Below are 23,472 nucleotides of genomic sequence, written 5' to 3'. Positions count from 1 at the left end.
GATCAATACTTAAAGGGGGTGTCCAACTTCATATATATGTATTTTTTTTAAATCGCCCCACCCCCACCTAACAGGATCTGTTGGGACGCATAAACCTGCTCCATGAATCCACAGCTAACACTGTGCTTCTGTCCCTGCATATAAACTGCTGGTATAGTTGGGGGGGTCACATCACTGCAGCATGTGGCCCCAACAGTGATGTGCCATTTGGGGGTACATTACCGCTGTGGCGAGTCATTGGCTGGAGCGGCGCACATGACCCCTGTACAGTTTTTTTACATGGAGTGAACCTACAGGTGGTGGAACCTAATGAGCTTGAAACAAGCAGAGGAGCAAGAAAGGTTGCTTCCCTCAACAGGTCCCGTTGAGTGGGGTATTAAGAAACCTATATGAAGTTGGACAACCCCTTTACGTCCTGCAGAAACTCTTTGAGACTAAGTCGTAAGCCATAATTACCAATGGATGGCTAGGAGCAAAAATCCTAATAAACCACACAAATGTATTTTAATAAATTCCCCACGAGAATCTAACTGAACTGTAATACAAAGGAAGATTTGCAGGGCAAGAAGGAAAATGTAATGGTGAAAGGAGGATTTGAAAAAAATTATATATAGAGAGTAATTGTCATATGGTCCAGGGAGGACAACTCGAACCCAACACTGCTGCCAAAAAGATGCATATGAATGGTGACCTACTTTCACATAAGCAAAGTATAGTCAGGTATTCTACTAGGGCCCTAAGACTTGAACACTGAGCAGAAGATTATGCACATTAATTTAAACCCCATCAGAGAAGCTGGTCTATAAGGGCACATGCTATCTACCGCTTTGGGTTTAGAGGGACAAATTCAGCCAACCCTGAAAATTCAGATTTCAAATGAAGGGTCTCAAAATTTATATTATTAGAGCTTGTAAGGGTATGTAGAGTTTTGATCAATTATATGTGCTGCATCTGCATCTAAATGAAAACTGAAGCATGTCTGCAAAATGTACTGATTAAGGGTTGTGTATACAGCGCCTAGACAGGCCTATCCATCTGTAGGGCAACAGACTACAAACAAGCCATGTGTGGTCTAATCCTGCAGTCAAATCCACCTTTCCACCTGCCCTCTCTTTCTTGCCAATCTAATATACATTAGCAATTAAAGGGGTTCTGCAGTTGTTTTTTTTTAAACTGATGATCTATCCTCTGGATAAATCAGCATCTGATCGGCGGGGGGGTCTGACACCTGGGACTGCCGCCGATCAGCTGTTTGAGAAGGCAGCGGCGCTCCAGCCTTCTCACTGTTTACAGCTGGCCTAGTGACGTCAAGACTAGTATCAACTGGCCTGGACAGCGGTAAACAGTGAGAAGGCCGCAGTGCTCCTGGAGCAGACACCGCAGCACTCCTCAAACAGCTGACACCTGGGACCCCCGCCGGTCAGATGCTGATGATCTATACAGAGGATAGATCATCAGTTTAAACAAACTGCAGAACCCCTTTAAAGGGACGGCAGAAAAAAGTGTAGTCAGATTGTCTGTAGTCTGTTACCATGGAGACACAGATCCACAAAAACTATATACACAAGAAAATTTGCTAGGTTACTTCATTACTCAATGAAACATTCTTCAATTTTCTAATATAATTTAAAGGATCAGTTCCTCCGATTTTCAAGATTCCTGCTTGCTGCCAGCGACTCAATTTCTATACATATCCCGAGGATGGAAACCTGTTCTGATCACGTCCCATTGACACATGCACAGTGTGAAAGCTCTAGGACACACTGTACTGGCCAGCTGACACAAGTACATGGCTCTTAGTTGGGACAGGTCTCCAGCCTCTGGTAGCGAATAAGAATTGTAAGCATCCACTGAAATTAAGGGGTTGTGCAAGAAAGGAAGGGAGGGGGGAACCTCCTACTTCTTCCGGCCTGCGATGCTCACCTGTGCTCCCTCGCTGTAAACATCCGGTTTTCCATCGTCACAGCCAATCACTGGCAGCAGCGGCGACTGGTTTCCCTTGGATCATGTCAACATTTGTCATGACTTAAAGAGGACCTTTCACCAGTTTTTACTTTATAAAAGCAATACCTCACACTGTAGCCCATGTTCAGTAGATGTCAGATAGCTAATTTTATTTCATGATATTCCCCTCCGTTGCGCCGCTGTGGCCCCCCTTTCGGTTTTGGAGCATGGTATGCTAACTAATAGCATTGGTATAGGGAGGAGACATCAGCTCTCCTCAGTGGGCATCTCCTTCTCCCTGGCTGTGGCGCAGTCCAATTGCAGCGGATCGCGTCACAGCCAGGGAGAAGGAGACGCCTATTGAGAAAAGCCAACCTCTCCTCCTCCCTCTACCAGTGCTATTAATTAGCATACCAGGCGCCAAAACCAAAAGGGGGGGGGGGGGCACATCGGTGCAATGGAGGAGCATATCATGAAAATAAATAGCAATGTGACATCTACTGAACATGGGCTACAGTGAGAGGTATTGCTTTTATAACGTAAAAACTGAAGAAAGGTCCTCTTTAAGGGGAGCTGATCACTGCTGCAGCCAGTAATTTGCTGCAGCTATGTCAAACAGGATGTTTACAGTGAGGGAGCCCAGGGGAAGCTGGGCTTGGAGACGGAGCAGGGACCTGCGCCGAGAAGCAAGCCTCCCTTTAGAGCTTATTCACACAACCGTATGGTCACCATGCCAGTGTTGCAGACCGCAAACAGCAGGTCTGCAATACACGGGCACCGGCCGTGTGCCAGGCCAACCAACTTGAATGGGTCCACCATCCGCAAAATACAACAAAAGATACGACATGTCCTATCTTTTTCCGTGCAGAGGCACGAAACCGAAAGCCCACTGAAGGGCTTCCGATCTGTGCCTCTGCAGCACAAAGGATAGGACATGTCGTATCTTTTGCGGATCGTGGACCCATTCAAGTCAATGGGACCGCATCCACAGCACAGAGTTCATACAGCGGCCATACGGTCGTGTGACTGAGCACTTACAGGTCCGGCCAAGTGCAGGTGTTGGTCACCCCCAACATACACATTCTTGCACAAACCCTTTAAGGAAAACCTTTGAATATACTAGAAAGTTTTATCATAATAATAATTAAAAAAAATAAAAAATCTTTAAAGACTATGGACACATTTGACAAGGAAAATAATTATTTCACATATATGTTAGTGAACTTTTTTTTATATTAGTGTGTGAGTAAAAAAAAAAAAAAAAAGTTGAGCTAATTCTTTCTGCAGTCTTCATTCCCATACTAGTTTTCAGACCCCTGATATTCAGCATACAACCTGCCCCTAGCTTCTGTATTTTCTCATGTGAACATGTCCTTTCCAGTAATAGAAGCAGAATCTGTGAGTCCAGGATGCTGCTTTCTTCCCCTGCAAACTGCCTTGCACGTGCTTTACCCCTCATCTACAGCCTTTTGTCAACTGGCCTCCCTGGATGCTTCCCCTTTTTCCACTCTCTCATCTGCCTCGTACAACCTCCTTCCATCTCTAACACAGAGAAGGGGGGAGGAGAGCAAAGAGCAGTCAGAAGCAGGAGTAGAATTCTGACGGATTTATGGCAGGTTTAGTAGCACCCACAGCTAAGTGAAAGGAGATATATATATATATATAAATTGCTTAAAGGGGTTAGACTACCATAACAACTTATCCCCTATCCCTGTGATGGCTAACCTCTGGCACTCCAGCTGTGGTAAAACTACGATTCCCAAGATGCACACTTGCTTGGCTGTACTCAGAACTCCATAGAAATGAGTGGAGCATGCTGGGAGTTGTAGTTTTCACCACAGCTGGAGTGACGGAGGTTAGCCATCACTGCCCTATCCTATTCATCATTTTAGTATCTGATGGTTTGGAATCAGATGGCAGGAACCCCCAACCGATCACAAGAACGAGATGCCAGGGACCAAGGGTGATTGGAGTGGGCGGCAAGCACATGAATGGAGCATTAGGTGAGCAGGTGTGCTGCCACTCAATTTAAAGGGGCTCTCCAGACTTTTAATATTGATTACCTATCCTCAGGATAGATCAACGATATCAATCAGATCAGTGGGGGTCCGACACCCCTGCTGATCAGCTGTATGAGGAGACAGCACGCGCAGTCTCACGTCTCTCTTCCATAGACATAGCAGCAGCAGGAAGGGAGACGGCACATGCACACTGATGATGGGCGGGGGTACTGTGTTGGACCCCGCCAATTTGATATTGATGACCTGGGGATATTAAAAGCCTGGAGAACCCCTTTAATTCAATGGCACTAGCCATAGATAGCATGAATGGAGCAGAAGCATGCATGCATGACCGCCACTCCAAGGACTGCAGTGTGATTCCTGTGATCAATGGGGGATCCAAGCAATCGGCCCGCCACTGATCAGATTCTTAGGGGATCCAGTCTAGACGTTAAGCTCTTACAGTGTGATTAGGAAGAAAATGAACAATAAAAACATCAATGCAAATGTGTCCACAGCCTTTAGGCATAATCAACCACACCATCAGCAAAGTGGGATGCTTTTTAGCACTGTTTACATTGGAAAGTTGGTTGAGCATTTTTTATTTTATTTTTTTACAATTTACATTGGGGGGCATTTTGCACCCCGATATATAGACCGCTTAGGAAGTTAATTCACTGGTAACTATCTTTTGATGTTTAATCAGTTTGAGGGAGACTGACAAAGCACAATCCTGCATTTTATTTTCACCTTGGTTATAGTGGGAATCTGCATTGAAAGGTGAATTTTCAAGTATGGCTGGAGTTGTCCACTAATAGCAAAAGCAAACACAGGAAAATATTGAAAAAATATTGGGTAGAACAATCTTAATATCATGCAGAAGAAAAGGTAAAAATAAGAGATGTATAGAAAAAGGCTTACTTATCTTTATTTTAGGATTTTATTTGTTCCCTTCCTGCCCCAGAGTGACATCAGCACTGGATCAGCATCATCCACCTGTTTAACGGATCCCATCTGGTCAGAACTTCTGAGCGCAATCACGGCCTAACTACACTAAGGAATCAAGCTCTGAAGTTATGACCTGACTGGAGGAAGAAAAATAAAATCCTGAAATAAAATAAAGCTTGAAAAATATTTAACAAGGGAACATATGGAGTAAAAAACCTAAAATAATAAAACTATTTAGTAGAACGGAAGTTAGCCACAAATTACTCCTTGGGCAAGTCTATACTCTATCCATAGGAAGTCTAATATAGGATATTCTCACCCAATTTTTTTTTTTGAGAGATTATACCCGAAATGTCAGAATGACCACTTAATTTTCTGGCAAGGCCCTCTGTGGGTTTCTGTAAAAAGTGAAATTGGATAACGTAGGCATACCAGGAATTTAAAGGAAATGTGTCACCAAAAACTGCCAGTTAAAACCAGATGGCAACATATCTCCTTTTTTTCAGATGTGTTTATTTTCTGATTACAGATTCATTTATCCTATTTACTAAACATGATTACGGAGGCGGCCATCTTTTGTAAACATGATTACAGAGGCAGCCATCTTTTGTAAACATGATTACAGAGGCAGCCATCTTTTGTGAACATGATTACAGAGGCAGCCATCTTCCCTAAACTTGATTATGGGGCGGCCATCTTTTCTGAACCTGATTATGGGGGCGGGCATCTTGCCTCAACATGATTACGGAGGCGGCCATCTTTTCTAAACTTGATTATGGGGCGGCCATCTTGCCTGAGCTATTCTAAACAGCATTTAGAAAGCATCAAGAAAATTGCTTTACGGCAGCCCCGTGGGCCAGACACAATGGTCAGGGGGGAACTCATTGACTGTGGAAGATTGTTCTAGGCATGCTCTGACCTGTGCAGAGGAGAGGAGGAAGTAGATAAGCGGTGACAATCACCTATTGTGAATGGTGGATCCTGTCTCATCTATACACAGAGGTGATGATATCATTACAGACAGGATTAGAATGACAGATAAGCAGGTAACTGCAGTAAAGTCATCTGTACAGACCAAGAAGTGGCGCCAATTATTAGGCTTAGTTGCCAGTACAAAAACTGCAGGATTTTTTATTTATATGTTAAGCATAAAAATGTGATTTAAACAATAGGTGACATTCTGATGACACATTCCCTTTAAAAGGAGTTGTCCGGCAGATTAAAGATTTTATGAAGAAAAAAAATGGTTCAGAACAATGCAAAATAACACCTTATTGATCCCCTACCTCTCCTGTCCATCCTCCTGCTCAGCTCATCAGTGACCAGGATATGGGATAAAGTGTCTGAGTTGCGGGGGTCCGAGCACTCATGCATGTCTATTGCACCATTCAAAACAAAGGAACACTGGTGCCCCTTCTAATGATCAAAGGGGGACCTAGCGGCTGGACCCATGCAGTTCAGACACTGGTAGAGTGGTCATTCCCGGTGTTTCAAGAGGGACATGGAAGAGACTGATGGAATTTGTCAAGTGTCAAAACAGAAGCAGTAGGGTACCAGTGAAATTATTTTACTTTGTTCCAAGCCCAATTTACAAAGTTTTATCCTGCCGGACAACTCCTAAAATTAGTAATGATACCCATCTTGCTTTTACGAAACCGACACAGGGGAAAGTTACTGCATTGGCCAAAATCTAGATCTTCTCCACAGTTCTGTAGGGCATTTAAAAAAAGTGGAGAATATACAAATATATAATGACTTGTATGACTTTCGACTGAAGGTATGAAGTAAAGTTGAGTACGGCATTACCTGTCAACTCCATTACAGACAGCTGAAGCCATCTCCCACATCTTTAGGACATCTCACAATGGAATCTGACGATGGTCAAAAACGTTGAGCTGCTGTGACATCACTGCCCCTGTGTAAATATCTACTGACCCACAAACAGTACATTCAGCTAGCCTATCACAAACAGGACATTCATTTTGAGAATCGCATTCCACATAACCGTCTTCAGGTTCAAACAGAGCATACATCTTCCACTATAAAACATCAGACCCATTATGTTCCGATAAAAGTACTTCTTAATATAGTAGCTGCATAACCTCATTTATTTTATGGAAGGGATTTGGTGAAGACATATCTCCAATGCTACCAATTTTTGAGGTCAATAGACCAATTTCCCGCTAATGAAAGCAAATGCCAACCAATGCATGACCGATATAAAACGGTTCCCCTTGATGTCCATTTACGACCATCTAAGCCATCAATGGAGAAGAAAAAAGAAAAAACCTGGGGTCTTCAGAAGGGTTGGCATTTGGGCTGCGTAGAGTAAAAAAACCTCTTACCACGTACAATGGTTTACAACTTATGTCACAGATGTTTTCTGTGGTCTATACGTAAAGGCTATAGATACCTTCAGGCCATTTTTTTTATGATTGTACTTTACTGATTTGGGGCTAAAAATCTTTTGTTTTTAATTTGTCTTTACTAAAGTTTTTAGCGGCGTTTGTGATGGTCTATTTTCAGACTGTCCCTCCTGAGTCAGCTGACAGCTCATGTGAAGCCTCATCTCTGAACTCCTGACCTCATATCCACTCATTTAAGCCACATTCGTATCAGCTTGATAAGAGTTTAGCCATAATGAGTGTTTATAAGGTCAGGAAATCAGAGGCTTCACATAAGCTAACAGAAATGAGAAGCTGATATAATGCAAGCAGACTGATTGTTCATCAAATCACAAAATCTGTTGAAAAATTTCAAGAAAAAGTGAAAAGATAAATGATTTTTAGACCAAAATGAGTAAAATACAGTTAAAAAATGGCCCAAAAGGTGTACACAGCCTTTAAAGTGACTCTCCAGTAAGGAGCTTAAAGGGAGCCTGTCAGCTCAAAAATGCATCGACACCCGCCAGCAGTACCTCGTAGTAGCCCGCAGCCTGTTAATCATATTTCATCCTGTTGTCCGATGCTGTGCAAGTTCAAAAAACGTGGTTTTATTCTCCATCAGCGCTATAGTGCCGGCCAGCTTGAAGTCAAGGGGGCAGCGGCCAGCTTGAAGTCAAGGGGGCAGCGGCCTCCTTCAAGTCAAGGTAACAACGCCCCCTAACCGTCCCCTCTTGCCTGAGAGTGACAGCCTGCAGTGCGCCGTGATTCCCGAGTCTCTCACATGCACATTGCACCGCTGAAACCCGGCTAAAAGCGGTAGCAGAAGATGGGATAGATAGCCTGCAGTGCAGCCACGATTCCCCAAGTCACGCGCATGCACGGTGCGCTCTGTAGTAATGCGCTATCCCATCTCTTGCTGCCGCTTTTAACTGGGTTTCAGTGGTGCAATGCGCATGCGAGAGACTCGGGGAATCACGGCGCACTGCAGGCTGTCACTCTCAGGCAAGAGGGGATGGTTAGGGGGCGTTGTTACCTTGACTTGGAGGCCGCTGCCCCCTTGACTTCAAGCTGGCCGGCACTATAGCGCTGATGGAGAATAAAACCGCGTTTTTTGAACTTACGCAGCATCGGACAACAGGATGAAACATATGATTATTAACAGGCTGCGGGCTACTACGAGGTACTGCTGGTGGGTGTAGATGCATTTTTGAGGTGACCGGTTCCCTTTAAAGCTTATATTAAACTCATCACCTCTAAAGGGATGAGTACAAGCGGCTTGGTTGCTTTTTAACTTCACTTCATTAGGGCAGAGCTGTGATTTGTGACTGCAGCTTAGATACAGTGCTTACAGGGATTCTGAGATGCAGCCCGTTCCACCTTTGGTTGATGTCGCTTCCCTCTCCCTCCTCAGACTGGCTGATGTGTATAAAACATAAGCCCATCCTCAGTTCACCAGGAAGGCTGCGGATGGAGAGCCGATTTCCAGCAAGTCCCAAAAAAAAAAAAAAAAAAAAACGCTGATTATTAGGTTCTTGCCACACACAGAGGCAAATGAGGCTTGTAAAAAGGGAAACCACTACTCTCACCTCAAAGTTTTTGGACATTGACTTAGGGCAAAAAAAAATTAAAATTATAAGTCTCCATGTTACATTTTCTGCTCCCAGACACACTATTTGACTATGGCAAGAAACCAGAGTCAAACTTTTAGCACAACCTAAAGTGTCATGACATCCAATTAAAATTATGCTAATTAATAATGAATAAGAACATTTAAGACACACAACATTTTGGACCATCTGTTTATTCGTTTTCAAAATTACATTTCCAGGAAAAAGAAATTAAACATTTACAAGAAGGTGTTATTTGGTATCTGATGTGAATCAGAAGGTTCATCTGACCGTTTTCTGATGTTGCCTTACGTTGACTTATTCTCCATATAAAAAAAAAACACCACATATACGGACACTTATGAAAAGTGGTTTAACCAATCAGGAGAACACCTGAAGGACCAAGGTGCTTTGATATCTCCCCCCCAAAAAAAATAGACATCAGGGATTAGACTGGTGACGTAGTTCATAATGTCTTTTTCCCCCCGAAGCCCAGTTTTCATAAATGCCCATTAAATTCTCTGCCAACACAATTTTGAACACTTAAAAACCCATACAAAGCAATTCTCCCCAATAATCTGGCTAAAACGACTAAAAGTGAAGATGGCATGTTCTATCAGTCAAAAAAAAAAAGGGACTTTGGGCAAAGTCAACATAAGCTGCGAAAGGTAGTTGTATCAGCTTCTTTCCAAGGTTACGAAAAACCAAAGAAAGGCTGAAAACCAGTGGAGTATGACATTACAAAAACATGTCAGATCAATTCGTGCTTTTACAAAAGGTTGCAAACAAGACAAAAAAAAAAGGGGGGAAAAATAAAATCAACAATGAATTCACACAAATCTTCACAAACGAAGAGAATTATCAGAAACATATCCGGAAAAGAAAAAAAGAAAAATTTCTGGCGTAAAACGTAAAGCACAAGACTACTCTGCCCGTTATTCAACTATTTTCATACGTTTTAAACATAACAAATAGGTATATACAGCGCTATCTGACTTTATAGTGAGTCCATTTACAATAGAAACATATTTACAAGCAGTTTCGACTGCTCTGCTACCAGAAGCGTCCATAGTGCAAGGCACCGCATGTCTCTGGCAGTGGAGGGATTACATGTCGAGTGGGTTCTAAAAACCATACAGCTTTTGCGTATTTTGCGCCTAGAGGTGCCGCCGGTAAATTTACAAACTGAAATCGTGTGAGCTCTCTGGAAAACTTTAACAATTTAAAGCAAAAACAAAAAAAAAAGGGATCATTTTTATTTTGAAACACGCAACACTAAAAAGGGCCGTAAGGTTACTCACTAGCACGTTCGTTACTTGACGCGCCACACTAGATCCTCACAGGTCTTGCCAGATGAGGAGCAAGGCTGTGAAAACCCAAAAAGTCTTATGTAGCTTTAGGTGATGGTTACAGACCAGGAAAAGGGGGGGTGGGAAAGCCGAAGTAAGATGTGTTGTTTTGAAAGGTTTGCCTGTAAAAGCTAATTTAGCAAGGAGAGCAAGAGAACCGTAACTACAAAATGTACCAAGTTGGGAAACGTTAAATAACGTAAGGTCTGCTGGACAAAAAGGCTTACTATGATTAGCTTCGATCTTTACACCCTTGAAAAATCACGCTTTAATAGATGCTGAAATTCAAAAGCAACGCAAGCAGAAGAGGCATTCCTTAAGCCAAATCATAAAAAAAATTATTAAAAAATCCCCAGGGTCTTGACCAAAAAAGAAGCACTTCAGCAGGGGCGGGACCAGTTAAGGACAAATTGGTGGCTTATTCCTACAGTAAAAGCCAAAACAATCTGAAACATTAAAGACAGTAGGTACAGTCCTCAAGCCTGGCAAAATTTTTCATATATTTTTTACTGATTGCATTACAGCCTACTCGTCTGCATTCTACTACAACGCCAAGGCACTGCCGCTGTGTACCAATCTACCGTGCCAGGAAGGATCTACAACACTGCAGTCAACTGACCAGTAACTAGACTGTCATCAATATTAATTGGCAGAGTTTGCATTAAATCTATGCAGTCTATATATTAGCTTAGGCAGGCTGCGTATAAAAAGGACAAACCATAGTTCAGGAAGCCTGCGGGTTACCATCCTTGACTACTGCGCCAAGAGAAGACGACCAATCTATTTGCGCCGTAGTTGTCAATGGGTGGCCATATTACAATTATACTATTCTTCTGTTCAGCCAGTTAGAAGGTCCATCCTGGCAAATAATTTAATAAAAAATTAGAATGCAGATTATATTATGTAAAAGTGGACTAGCTGAAAAATCGTCAACTCTGAAAATAAATTTCTTAAAACACCACTGAAAGTAGATCCATGCAAAGTAAGACCTTGCTTCTTCCCAGCACCTATATTATAGCCTAGTCCTCCAACTACAGCTACATACGGTATGTGAAAAAACACAAGGTGCGATAGCTTTACCAAATGTAGGTTAAGCTGCAACTTTTTTTTTTGTTTGTTTTATTAAACTTTTAATTTACAAAAAAAAGGAGAGGGCAGGGGGAGTGTGAATTATTACACCTCTACTGAAAGTGATTAACTGTTTATGGACTTTGCTTCATGGTTGCGGATGCTTCATACCATGACAATACGTGGACAAATGCCGAGAGTGTACACAACTTTGCACAGAGAGGGAAGAAATATATATGTCCATAGTTGATGAACTTTACATAGTTACTGCACATCTGGGGGCTGGTGGTCTTTGCGTTTTCCTGTCGCTGTTAGGAATCAGTCCTTTAGTGTTCTTTAATGACCAGTTTGCAACCAATCAGAACTCAGGATCTGGAAGCATTAGGTCCATGTGAGGCCATTAAAGAAGGGAGGGTCTCAGCCCATCAGTACGTTGGTTTGGCAACAGGTATATAAGTGTGGTTATAATCCACCTTCCTCAAACAATTCTAGAACTGTAAAACAAGAAAATGCCATATTGCAATAGGTATTTTAAAAAAAATATAAAAAAATAAAAAGTATGAAAAACAGATTTAGATACAGAAGACACTTTGGTATTTTATTCCATGAGCAGCCAAGCCATAGGTCGGCTGGATGGTTGCATTAATCAGTAGTACAAGGTATGCACATCCAGAGTGCATGTACCCTACCAACTTGGCAATAACGCCATTTGACCCATCACGTTATACGCTACCAGGTGATAAAACATATATAGAAGGAAGGAACGAAGAACATTTTATACTGTGCCAATTTGGCAAGTTTTCACGAGTGCTGAATCCCCATAAAACAGCGCTCTGTTGAGAAAATCCTAAAATGTCTATGCATGATTACATTGACTTTAAAACCCAACAGAGGGTCTAAAACGGAGGTTGTTTTATTATACCCGATATTATTACAAAATCTAAAATCAACTTAACCAATGCCATTAAAAGTAATCAGATTGGGTCCTGTACAAACACATAAAAGGGTATTTCCATCTTGGACATTCATGGCATATCTGTAGGATAGGCCATCAATATCAGGCGTGGGTCCCACTTCTGGATCCGCTCCTATGTCCAGAAAGCAGTCACCCTACATTCACAGCTATGGGAGTTTGTAAAGACCTGAGTACTCACTTGGCAATTTTTGGAACTGCCTTAGGGATTGAAAACATGCAGTGGGCGCCTTCACTTCAGGGGCTCAGTTCTCCAGATACAGTGAGGAACAGAACTATTTGAACACCCTGCGATTTTGCAAGTTCTCCCACTTAGAAATCATGGAGGGGTCTGAAATTCACATTACCACTCATACAGAATAAAAAAATAATAATAATTTCAGGAAATCGCATTGTATGATTTTTAAAGACTGTATTTGTCTTGCACTGCTGAACATAAGTATTTGAACACCTGAGAAACTGCAAGAATTCTGGCTCTCAAAGACCTGTTACTGTGCGTTTAAAAAGTCCACCTCTACTCCACTCATTAATCTAACTTAGTAGCACCTGTCTGAGCTCTTTAAAGACACCTGACTACCTAGTCAGTCAGACGCCAACTACTACCATGGGCAAGACCAAAGCGCTGTCAAAATACACCAGAGACCACATTGTGGACCTCCACAAGGCTGGAAAGGGCTACGGGGCAATTGTCAAGCAACTTGGTGAAAATAGATCAACTGTTGGAGCAATTGTTAGAAAATGGAAGATTCTAAAGACGACTGTCAGTCTCCCTCAGACTGGGGCTCCATGCAAGATTTCACCTCATGGGGTATCACTGATAAGAAAGGTGAGGAATCAGCCCATAAATACAAGGGAGGAGCTGGTCAATGACATGAAGAGAGCTGGGACCACATTTTCAAAGGTCACTGTCTGTAGAACACTACGCCGTCAAGGTTTCAAATCATGCATTGCACAGAAGGTTCCCTGCTCAAGTCATCAGATTTCCAGGCCCGTCTAAAGTTTGCCAATGACCATCTGGATGATCCAGAGGAGGTCGTGGCTGGGTCTTCCAACATGACAACGACCCAAAGCACACAGCCAGGATAACCAAGGAGTGGCTCCGTAAGAAGCATATCAAGGTTCCGGAGTGGCCTAGCCAGTCTCCAGACCTAAAACCAATAGAACATCTTTGGAGGCAGCTGAAATTCCGTGTTGCTCAGCGACAGCCCCGAAACCTGACAGATCTAGAGGAGGAGATCTGTGTGGAGGAGTGGGCCAACATCTCTGCTGCAGTGTGCAAACCTGGTCAAGAACTACAGGAAATGTTTGACCTCTAATTGCAAACAAAGGCTTCTGTACCAAATATTAACAGATTTTCTCAGGTGTTCAAATACTTATGTTCAGGAGTGCAAGTCAAATCAATTCTTTAAAAATCATACAATGTGATTTCCAAATTTTTTATTTTTTTATTTTCTTCTTTCAGAGTGGGAATGCACCTACAATGTGACTTTCAAACCCCTCCATGATCTCTAAGTGGGAGAACTTGCAAAATCACAGGGTTTTCAAATACTTCTGTTCCTCATAGTAGGTACAGGTCCCAGAAATAGGACCCGCACCTATCTGACGTTGATGACATACCCTAGCAATATGCAATGTTCAAAATGGGCCAATCCCTTTAAGTCTGATAACCTCAGCACACAAACCAGCAGGACAGGAAAAGAAAACAATCTTACAACCTTCATCATCAAACTCATGATTAAAAGGTGACCTGGCCTAGAGAATGAATGGACAAAGGTGAGATTACTGCAGATACACACAACAATGTCTTACCTGTGAAGGACCTGTGTTTGTGAAGACATCATCTTTGCTTTCTTCTGTATTTTTAGCAACTGGGACCCATTCTCCATATACCTTATCAGACTCCTTCTTCCGGTGCTGAGAACCAGAAGACACCGGGAACTCCTTAGTCAAAGTTACCTGGGTTTTGGGAGCTGGTTTCAGGCTAGGATTCTGTTAAAAAAATAAAAAATTGTAAAAGTAAATCAGTTATAAAGTAGACATATAAATACAGACGATAAAATCATAATGATTAACTATTACTGCGCCAGTTTTAACCTTATGTAGGAGGAGCTAATCAGACCCGCAGAAAATACACTGCCTCTGATAAGAACATAATGAAATAAACGGCTAAGGGCTCTTTCACACTTGCGTTGTTCTGTTCCGGCATAGAGTTCAGTCATCGGTGCTCTATGCCGGAAGAATCCTGATCAGGATTATCCCCATGCATTCTTAATGGAGTGAAATCCGTTCAGGATGCATCAGGATGTCTTCAGTTCCGGACCGGAACGTTTTTTGGCCGGAGAAAATACCGCAGCATGCTGCGCTTTTTGCTCCGGCCAAAAATCCTGAACACTTGCCGCAAGGCCGGTGTCACGGCTGGCGGTGGGGGAAACCCCCAGCCGTGCGGTACCCGGAGATGTTTGGTCGCTGCAAGACCACAGGATCAGGGAGCAGGTCACCTCCTAAAGTCTCCCTGATCTGACCCTAACTCCTAACCTGCATGGGCCGACCTTTAAGGTAGGAGGACCCATGCGCAGGAACCTCGGGTCCCTACTATCCCTCCGCAGGTCCCTAGGCTAGGAGCTGGATAGACTACCTGTTCCTCCAGAACACAGAGGAACAGGAGCCTAGAAAGGCCAAGCTGGAAATAAAGGGAATCCAATACCACTTATGGCAGTGGCAGGTATGTGGAACTTCAACCTCACCTACCTGCCACAAACACACCGCCCAGAACCCATGCAAAAGTGCTGTCTGTCTACAACAACAGAGAAGACCACAGCACACACCATACATCACACAGGGAACCATAAGGTGCAACAAGCCAGCAACCACATACACATAAACATATCAGACAAGGTAACAAAGGTTTTACTAACAAGGTTTTATGACCAGAAGGATGGTCCTCACCAGGCAGATGGAGGAGACAGGAGGCTGCTCCAGCCAGCATGGCTGAGAGCAACCTACTGAAGCCTGCAAGAGACTCAGGCTATATAGGCCAAAAGGCCACACCCACCAGTCAACCACACCCAGTGACAACACACACACTGGGAAGGGAGTTAACCCTTCCTACACCACAGAAGGGAAAACACCAACTTAAAGGGGAATAGCACACACACTCACTTGTCACCGCTGGCAACGGCATGCGTGGCCACCGTGTCCTGCAGAACAACCAGCAGGCAGAGACCCTGCCACCACATGCACAACACCAGACGTTGCCGCGGACAACCGCAGGTGAAGGGAGGTGTCCAAGTGCATACAACCACTAAGTGCCCCCAGCTGCGGTTGCGACAACACCAGACCGCGGATAACTGCATGCGGCTCCCAAGGAGTCACGACCATGACCAGGGGTCGTGACAGCCGGATCCGGAATTAATGCCCATTGAAAGGCATTAATCCGGATCCGGCCTTAAGCTAAACGTCATTTCGGCGCATTACCGGATCGGACGTTTAGCTTTTTCTGAATAGCGTCCTGGCAGCCATGGTAACCAAAGTCCTGTTTGCCATGGTAAAGTGTAGTGGGGAGCGGGGGAGCAGTATACTTACCGTCCGTGCGGCTCCCGGGGTGCTTCAGAGTGACGTCAGGGCGCCCCACGCGCATGGATGACGTGATCGCTTGGCACGTCATCCATGCACATGAGGCGCTCTGACGTCATTCTGGAGCGCCCCGGGAGCCACACGGACGGTAGGTATACTGCTCCCCCGGTCCCCACTACTACTATGGCAACCAGGACTTTAATAGCGTCCTGGCTGCCATAGTAACACTGAATGCATTTTGAAGACCGATCCGTCTTCAAATGCTTTCAGTTCACTCACGTTTTTTCGGATCCGGCGTGTAATTGCGGCAAATGGAGTACACGACTGATCCGGACAAAGCAAGTGTGAAAGAGCCCTAAGGAAGCCGAGTGCTACTTGTAGATACACTGGTAATCCCACTCGCAGCAAGCCCCAGCAGCATCAAAACAGAGGTTCTGTACAATATAGAATTTGTTCTGATCCATGATGGCATCACATATAGGTACTTGTCTGTATTTTTTTTTTTTTTTTTTTACATGCTCGATAAAATCGCTCTAAGCATTACTGTCTATTAACTAAATAGAGACTGTGCATGACAGACAAGATTTGAGTACTAAGCTTCCGGAACTGCTTCTGAGTATATTATTAAAGTTTCAGCTCTACTACAAACAGACTGGTGAAGGTTCCATTCTCATAACATATGCCACCGATGGAATATATTGCAGCTCATAGAGATCAGTCAGCCCAAGCAGAAAGTTAAAATCAGGAGAAAAATAAATGATATACATATATAGTATATATAATAAAGTCAGGCAGCACCAATCAAGATTTGAAATGGCCGGGTGCACGCTCAGGGGAATAAAGCTTACCCAAAATATAGTGTGCAAAGAAGAGCAGCACTTCAACGCAGGATAAAATAAAATACAGAAAGTTTATTCACTCTTGGTGTAGCAACGTTTCGGCTCCACAATTGAGCCTCTCTTACCCTGGGTTCACACCTGAGCGTTTTACAGCGCGTTCAAACGCGCTGTAAAACGCTCAAGACATGAAAACCAATGCTTCCCTATGGGAATGGTTCACACCTGGGCGTTTTACAGCGCGTACGAACGCGCTGTAAAACGCCCGACGCTCAAACAAGTACTTGAGCTTCTTTGGGGCGTTTTGACGCGCGTTTGTGGCCATAGGACACTGCAGTCAATGACACAAACGCGTGTCAAACGCGCGTTTACTATTACAAAAACGCGCGTTAAAAACGCGCGTTTAACGCGCGTTTGGGAAACGCTCAGGTGTGAACCCAGGGTTAAGGCTTGAGAAAGGCTCAGAAACGTTGCTACACCATTAGGGCGATTAATCGGGAAAAACGACAAAATTACAAAACAGAGGTTTATATGATCTTACTTGAAAAATTATGTTCAAAGGCCATATTAAAACAAATTGTGGGCGACACTATTATGGGGGATCTGTGGGCGACACTATTATGGGGGATCTGTGGGCGACACTATTATGGGGGATCTGTGGGCGACGCAGTTATGGAGAGGGGGATCTGTGGGCGGCGCAGTTATGGAGAGGGGGATCTGTGGGCGGCGCAGTTATGGAGAGGGGGATCTGTGGGCGGCGCAGTTATGGAGAGGGGGATCTGTGGGCGGCGCAGTTATGGAGAGGGGGATCTGTGGGCGGCGCAGTTATGGAGAGGGGGATCTGTGGGCGGCGCAGTTATGGAGAGGGGGATCTGTGGGCGGCGCAGTTATGGAGAGGGGGATCTGTGGGCGGCGCAGTTATGGAGAGGGGGATCTGTGGGCGGCGCAGTTATGGAGAGGGGGATCTGTGGGTGGCGCTGTTATGGAGAGGGGGATATGTGCACTGTTATGGGCATAACAGTGCACAGATCCCTTTCCCCATAACAGTGCACAGACCCCCCTCCCCATAGCAGTGCTATACACAGACCCCCCTCCCCATAGCAGTGCCATAGACAGATCCTCCCCCTCCCCATAGCAGTGATATACACAGACCCCCCTCCCCATAGCAGTGCCATAGACAGATCCTCCCCCCTCCCCATAACAGCCCCGGCCCCGATGCTTATAAGTCGGACTAATCACTGCATCTTTATTTTACCTTTTTACAATGACGCTCCTGTAACAGCCAGGCAGAGCGGAGGGCGGCGCAACGTCACTCACTCACGTGACGCACCTGCTCCGCCCACCTCATGAATGAAGGAGGCGGAGCAGGCGCGTCACGTGAGTGACGTTACGCCGCCGTCCGCTCTGCCTGGCTGTTACAGGAGTGTCATTGTAAAAAGGTAAAATAAAGATGCAGCGACCGCCCGCCCGCCCGCATAGCAACGAATCGGCGATTATTCGATAACTGGATTCGTCGACAACGAATCCAGTTATCGAATATAATCGATTACATCGATTAATCGTTGCAGCCCTATACACCATGGGTGAATAAACTTTCTGTATTTTATTTTATCCTGCGTTGGAGTGCTGCTCATCTTTGCAGAATACCACTCATTATGTGGTGCATTATTACTGTTATCTACATAAAATACAAAAGTCCCCCAAAAATTTTAACATACAGTTGTATGTCAAGAATGTAACTATCTTTGTGTTAAAATATAAAAAAAATCTTAAAGATTTACTAAACCTCTTAAAAAATGTAGAAAGTGTAAGCTTAAACTAGGCAATCCAAAGACCTGACAAATCAAAAAGTTCATCAATATCAAAGAGGTGGGGGCCCAAAACACAGAACGGCACGGAGAGAGACAGTAGGATTACAGCAGCTATGTTCTTATTCAAGGTAAAGGTGGTAAATTGTAAATTTTCATACAAAGGATCCCATCCATACTCTTACCCTGGGTTCACACCTGAGCGTTCCTCAAACGCGCGTTTTACGCGCGTTTTTGTCGCGCGTTTTTTGTAATAGTAAACGCGCGTTTGACGCGCGTTTGTGTCATTGACTGCAGTGTCCTATGGCCACAAACGCGCGTCAAAACGCCCCAAAGAAGCTCAAGTACTTGTTTGAGCGTCGGGCGTTTTACTGCGCTTTCGTACGCGCTGTAAAACGCCCAGGTGTGAACCCTTCCCATAGGGAAGCATTGGTTTTCATGTCTTAAGCGTTTTACAGCGCGTTTGAACGCGCTGTAAAACGCTCAGGTGTGAACCCAGGGTTAAGGATACACTGGTTATGCACCTAAAACTACACGTTTAGGGTCCATTCACACATCCGTGTGTGTTTTGCAGATCCACAAAACACGGACAGCGGCAATATGCGTTCCGCATTTTGCGGACCGCACATTGCCGGCACTAATAGAATATGCCTATTCTTGTCCGCAATTGCGGACAAGAATAGGACATGTTCTATATTTTTCGGGAACGGAATTTCGGATCCGGTTCGCAATTCCGTATCCGTATTTCCGTATATAGAAATGAATGGTCAGCAATTTCGTTCCGCAAAATGCGGAACGAAATTGCGGATGTGTGAATGGGGCCTTAGGGCTCATGCACACGACCGCACCGACATGTTCTATTTTTTTGCGATCCCACGAAACGGAGCAACGGATGTGGACAGCAGACTGAGTGCTGTCCCCATCTTTTGCGGGCCAATTGAAGTGAATGGGTCTGCATCCACACCCCAAAAAATGCGGCTCAGATGCGGAACCAAATAACGTTCATGTGCATGAGCCCTTAACTTGCAGATTTTGTTGCGGATTTCATGCAGTTATTCTGCAGATCTCATCCTTTGCATTGCAAAGAGTGAAATCCGCACCAACAATTGACATGCTGCAGATTGAAAAATCTGCATGGCAGGTCCATTTCCGCACGGAAACAAAAATGCAAAGTGTACGTGAAATTAGTTTAATCTCATTCACTCTGCCTGTGGATTCGCAGCAGGTTTGATCCTATGCACTGCCTTTTTAATGAAAAATAGTTTTTTGCTATTGATAACCACCTCCCCCCATATTGATCTATCATCACTTAATAGACACTACAGTAATTCCCCAACTAACAAGTACTCACCAGTAAACTAAAGGAAATTGGTTTGTGTTCACTGACTTTAAACGGATGATTATAAAAAGGTCGGTCTTCTTCCTCGTCATCAGAATCGTGAGGTTTATTTACAATCACATCATCTTCTTTACTCTGAGCAATTTGTTTGCATTTCTTTGAAGAAAAAAAAAAAAAAAAAGTTAACTCATCGGAAAAAAAATAAAATATTAAAAAGGTCAATTTCTGACAGTGAGGATGCCACACCAAAAATCGTCCATAAAGCAGAGTACAATACATTCAAAAGGGGTTAAAAAAAATAAAAAAACTATTCCCAGACAACTGAAAACATGCTAACGCTTTTTAGCACGCCATATAGTCACAATATTTTCACCTGTCATAATGGATTTACAGGATACAATAGCAAAATCACAAGGCATAGTAATGTATGGCAAATCACAAATTCAATAGTGAGCAAAATACCAAAATTATGACCAACACTTCTCATCTCTATTGACTGATATTTTATCTATCAGGCAAAAAAAAATTGGCTACAACCAGTAAAAGTTCCAAGTTTTAGTGCCCCGCACCCCAGATTCTAGCATTTACTAACCTCAGTAAGTTCCTGTATGGTCACACCATACGTCCGATGGGGATTCTTGTCATCCATTGGTGCAGCAGGTGTAGCAGGCTTCAAGCTTGCTGGTAAAGGAACACCTGCCTTAACACACATGGCTGCAGCGTTGGCTTTGGCAATCTCCAGAAGCTGGGCCTTGTCTGAAAAGGCAATTAGCACATTGTTATAAGGGCTCACGCACATGGCAGTATTCTAGAAAATACCCGTTACAAACTTAGTTTTTCTTTTTCTCATTCCAGAAAAATCAATGCTAAAATTTAGAATTCCCGAACTTCTACTTATTTTCTATATTTAACCTGTATTAATTACTTACCTGTATCACTGGGGGACCCAGAAGACCATGAGGATGAAAAAGGGGCGAGTAGGTGGAACCAGGGTATAAATGCTCTGTCCTTTCACTTTCCCATCCCACACTTCACTCATCCACCTCTCTCCAGTCTTTCCATCCTCCTAAGCCTGAGCTTACTCTTTATTCCCTTGGAGCTTGCGCTAAAACCCCCTACCCCCAAACAAACCAGAGCCCGCCGGTGTGCTCCGCACGGTTGCATCCCTCTTGAGGCAGCCACTACACCTTAGTTCCAGGCACTGGATATGCCCGTCTCAGGGGTCCCTCGTTCAGAAATATCAGTCGTCATTCCAGTTGAAAGTCCTTCCAGTTGGCCACACTCCTACTCGAGACCCCAGCTTTTACAAGGCTGTATCCACTGGGTCCACCACACTCACCCCATCTTCATCCTCATGGTCTTGTGTCCCCCAATAAACTCAAAAGTATTTTACAGGCAAGCACAAAAAAAAGGCAAGCACAAAAAAAATAAAAAAAAATACTAATAAATCTATATTTATATTGCAGTATAATACCAATATAAAAAGGAGCTCACCCACTGAAAGGGGTTGTCTGAGATTTTAATAATTCTGACATAACCCTTAGAAAAGGTCATCAGTATCTGATCAGTGGGCATCAGACTTCCAGAACCTCTGTTGATCAGCTATTTGAAAAGACTGAGGCACTCCTGTGAGAGCTGCAGCCTCGTCCTAAGTCTGTGACGTCATGTCCATTGGCCTAAATGTAGCTGTCCTAGTCAAGTGAATGGGCCAGGGCTTTAATACTAAGTACAGCCGCTATCCAATGTGGTCACAAGAGATGCAGTAAGGGCCACGACTACCTCACACAACTGATCAGAGGGGGTGATGGCAGTCAGACCACTGCCGATCCCATACTGATGACCTACTGTGAAACACTAGCAAAATTCCTTTAAAGGCTATGTACACCTTTAGAGGCAATTTTTTTTTTATTATTGTATTGTACTTCATTTGAGCGAAAAATAATTTTCTCAATTGGTCTTTATAAAAAAGTATGGAATCTTTTTTTGTGTACAGAACTGACATGCTTTACTAGCTGCCTGTAGATTTTTTCGTCTTTTCCACCATTTGAGAAGCAGAAGGACTTCTTATCTCTGCCCTCTAACATTATAAACACTCAAAGATTAATCCTTATATTACTGATAAGAATGTGGCCTAAATAAGTGTCTAAGACCTCTTAGCAGTTAAGAGATGAGGGTTATAAGATGACCAGCGCAAAGTGAAAAGTACCAATCACAGAGTTAGAAAAAACATAACCCTTTGTGACAGAACGGTTCAATATTTTTAATAAGTGTTATTTTTTTTTGCTAAAAATTAGTTAAATGCAATCTTTAAAACATTGCCTCCAAAAGGTGTACATAGCCTTTAAATCTAGTTCTACATACTTCTCAAATTGGACAATCTTGACTGACCAATTTATAGATTTTGAGCAAACACTTCTCTGTTGTGAAAGGAGACTGGACATTCAGGTTCACAGGACCAGTTGGGGTCCCATAGGTTAGACCAGTGATGGGCAAACTGCGGCCCTCCAGCTGTTGTAAAACTACAAATCCTATCATGCCCTGCTGTAGGCTGATAGCTGTAGGCAGACTGGGCTTACTGGGAGTTGTAGTTTGACAACATCTGGAGAGCCACAGTCTGCCCATCCCTGGGTTAGACCAATAGCAACTAAATTTATAGAATATTCAGCAATTCTATCATAGAATACAGTTTTGGACAGTGTTTCACCAGTTATATGCAAAGAAATAAAACTGGTCACAAATTGTATCTCCCTAACATTTTATTACTGGGGTTAGTTTTATGCAACAAAGCAGAACATATTGACCAACGTACATGTCGCCCACCACTGACATAATGACCACAAAAAGAAGCTGCAGAGGAGGTTCCTAACTACCAAGACAGGAGACTAAAGGTAAGCTAGTCTATTCTTGTTATATGAGCGTGCACCACGCCACTGGACAATCAATGCTCAAAAGAAAACTAAACATTCAAAAAAATCTTGTACATTATTTTATTGTATATACTTGGTGGTAGACCTTCACTGAGGGTCACAGAGTTTCCAAAAAAACATTAATATGTCTGAGACATTTTAAAAGTTAGATCAGTGGGGGTCCGAGTTGAGCGGCGAGACAGCCACTGATTGCTAGAATGACGAGAGAGAGGGGCCCTTGCATATCTTCTCGCAGCAGAGGACGGGATCGAGATGGGCCCATAGACTTCTACTAAACCAATCTCCTGCAGTGAAGAGAGTGCGACTTTCTCCTTCTAGCGATTGGAGGGGATCTCAACATATGAAACATGAAAAGTCTTTTTGAAAACTCAGTGACACTAACAGGATTTAAAGAGACTGACAAATCGCCTATTGACAGGTCTGATTGGTGGGGACCCCAGCTATCTCGAGTCCCCAGCACTGTCTCAGTCCCATAGACTTTGAAAAGTGTGTGCCCATGCATGGCCGCTTCTCCATTCAGACTGGGGACATAGTCCCATTCTAGTGATCGTAGAGGGTTCCAGCAGTGGGACCCCAGAGATAAGTGTCTATCTTGGGACAACAAATTTAAATATAGCAAAATTCAGCTTCACCATTCTCCACCTTTAGCTCAGTGGCATTAGACTTGTATAGGACAGACTGTTTGCTGGAACATGCTGCCTGAACACACAAAAAAA

General features: G+C 43.6%; 1 protein-coding gene across 11 annotated transcripts in view; it reads right to left on the bottom strand.

Moving 5' to 3' along the window:
* SON (SON DNA and RNA binding protein) overlaps positions 1-23,472 on the bottom strand; it is a 105,746-nt gene that overhangs the window by 28,852 nt on the left and 53,422 nt on the right. For 10 of the 11 annotated variants that reach the window (XR_006388177.1, XM_044284442.1, XM_044284438.1 and 7 more), the window contains 3 exons: positions 20,422-20,585; positions 19,842-19,985; positions 14,083-14,262 (listed from right to left, as the gene is read on the bottom strand). Coding sequence is in view for 10 of the 11 variants with exons in the window: in XM_044284442.1 (XP_044140377.1) it covers positions 14,083-14,262; positions 19,842-19,985; positions 20,422-20,585 (488 nt within the window). In the remaining variant the exon portion in view is untranslated. Of the gene's footprint in view, positions 1-9,061; positions 11,795-14,082; positions 14,263-19,841; positions 19,986-20,421; positions 20,586-23,472 lie in introns of those variants that run through there. The other variant, XM_044284448.1, reaches the window with a different exon arrangement.

The sequence above is a fragment of the Bufo gargarizans genome, chromosome 3, assembly GCF_014858855.1.
Source record: "Bufo gargarizans isolate SCDJY-AF-19 chromosome 3, ASM1485885v1, whole genome shotgun sequence".
In the NCBI taxonomy this organism is placed as follows: domain Eukaryota; kingdom Metazoa; phylum Chordata; class Amphibia; order Anura; family Bufonidae; genus Bufo; species Bufo gargarizans.
This window is presented reverse-complemented; position numbering and strand designations above follow the sequence as displayed.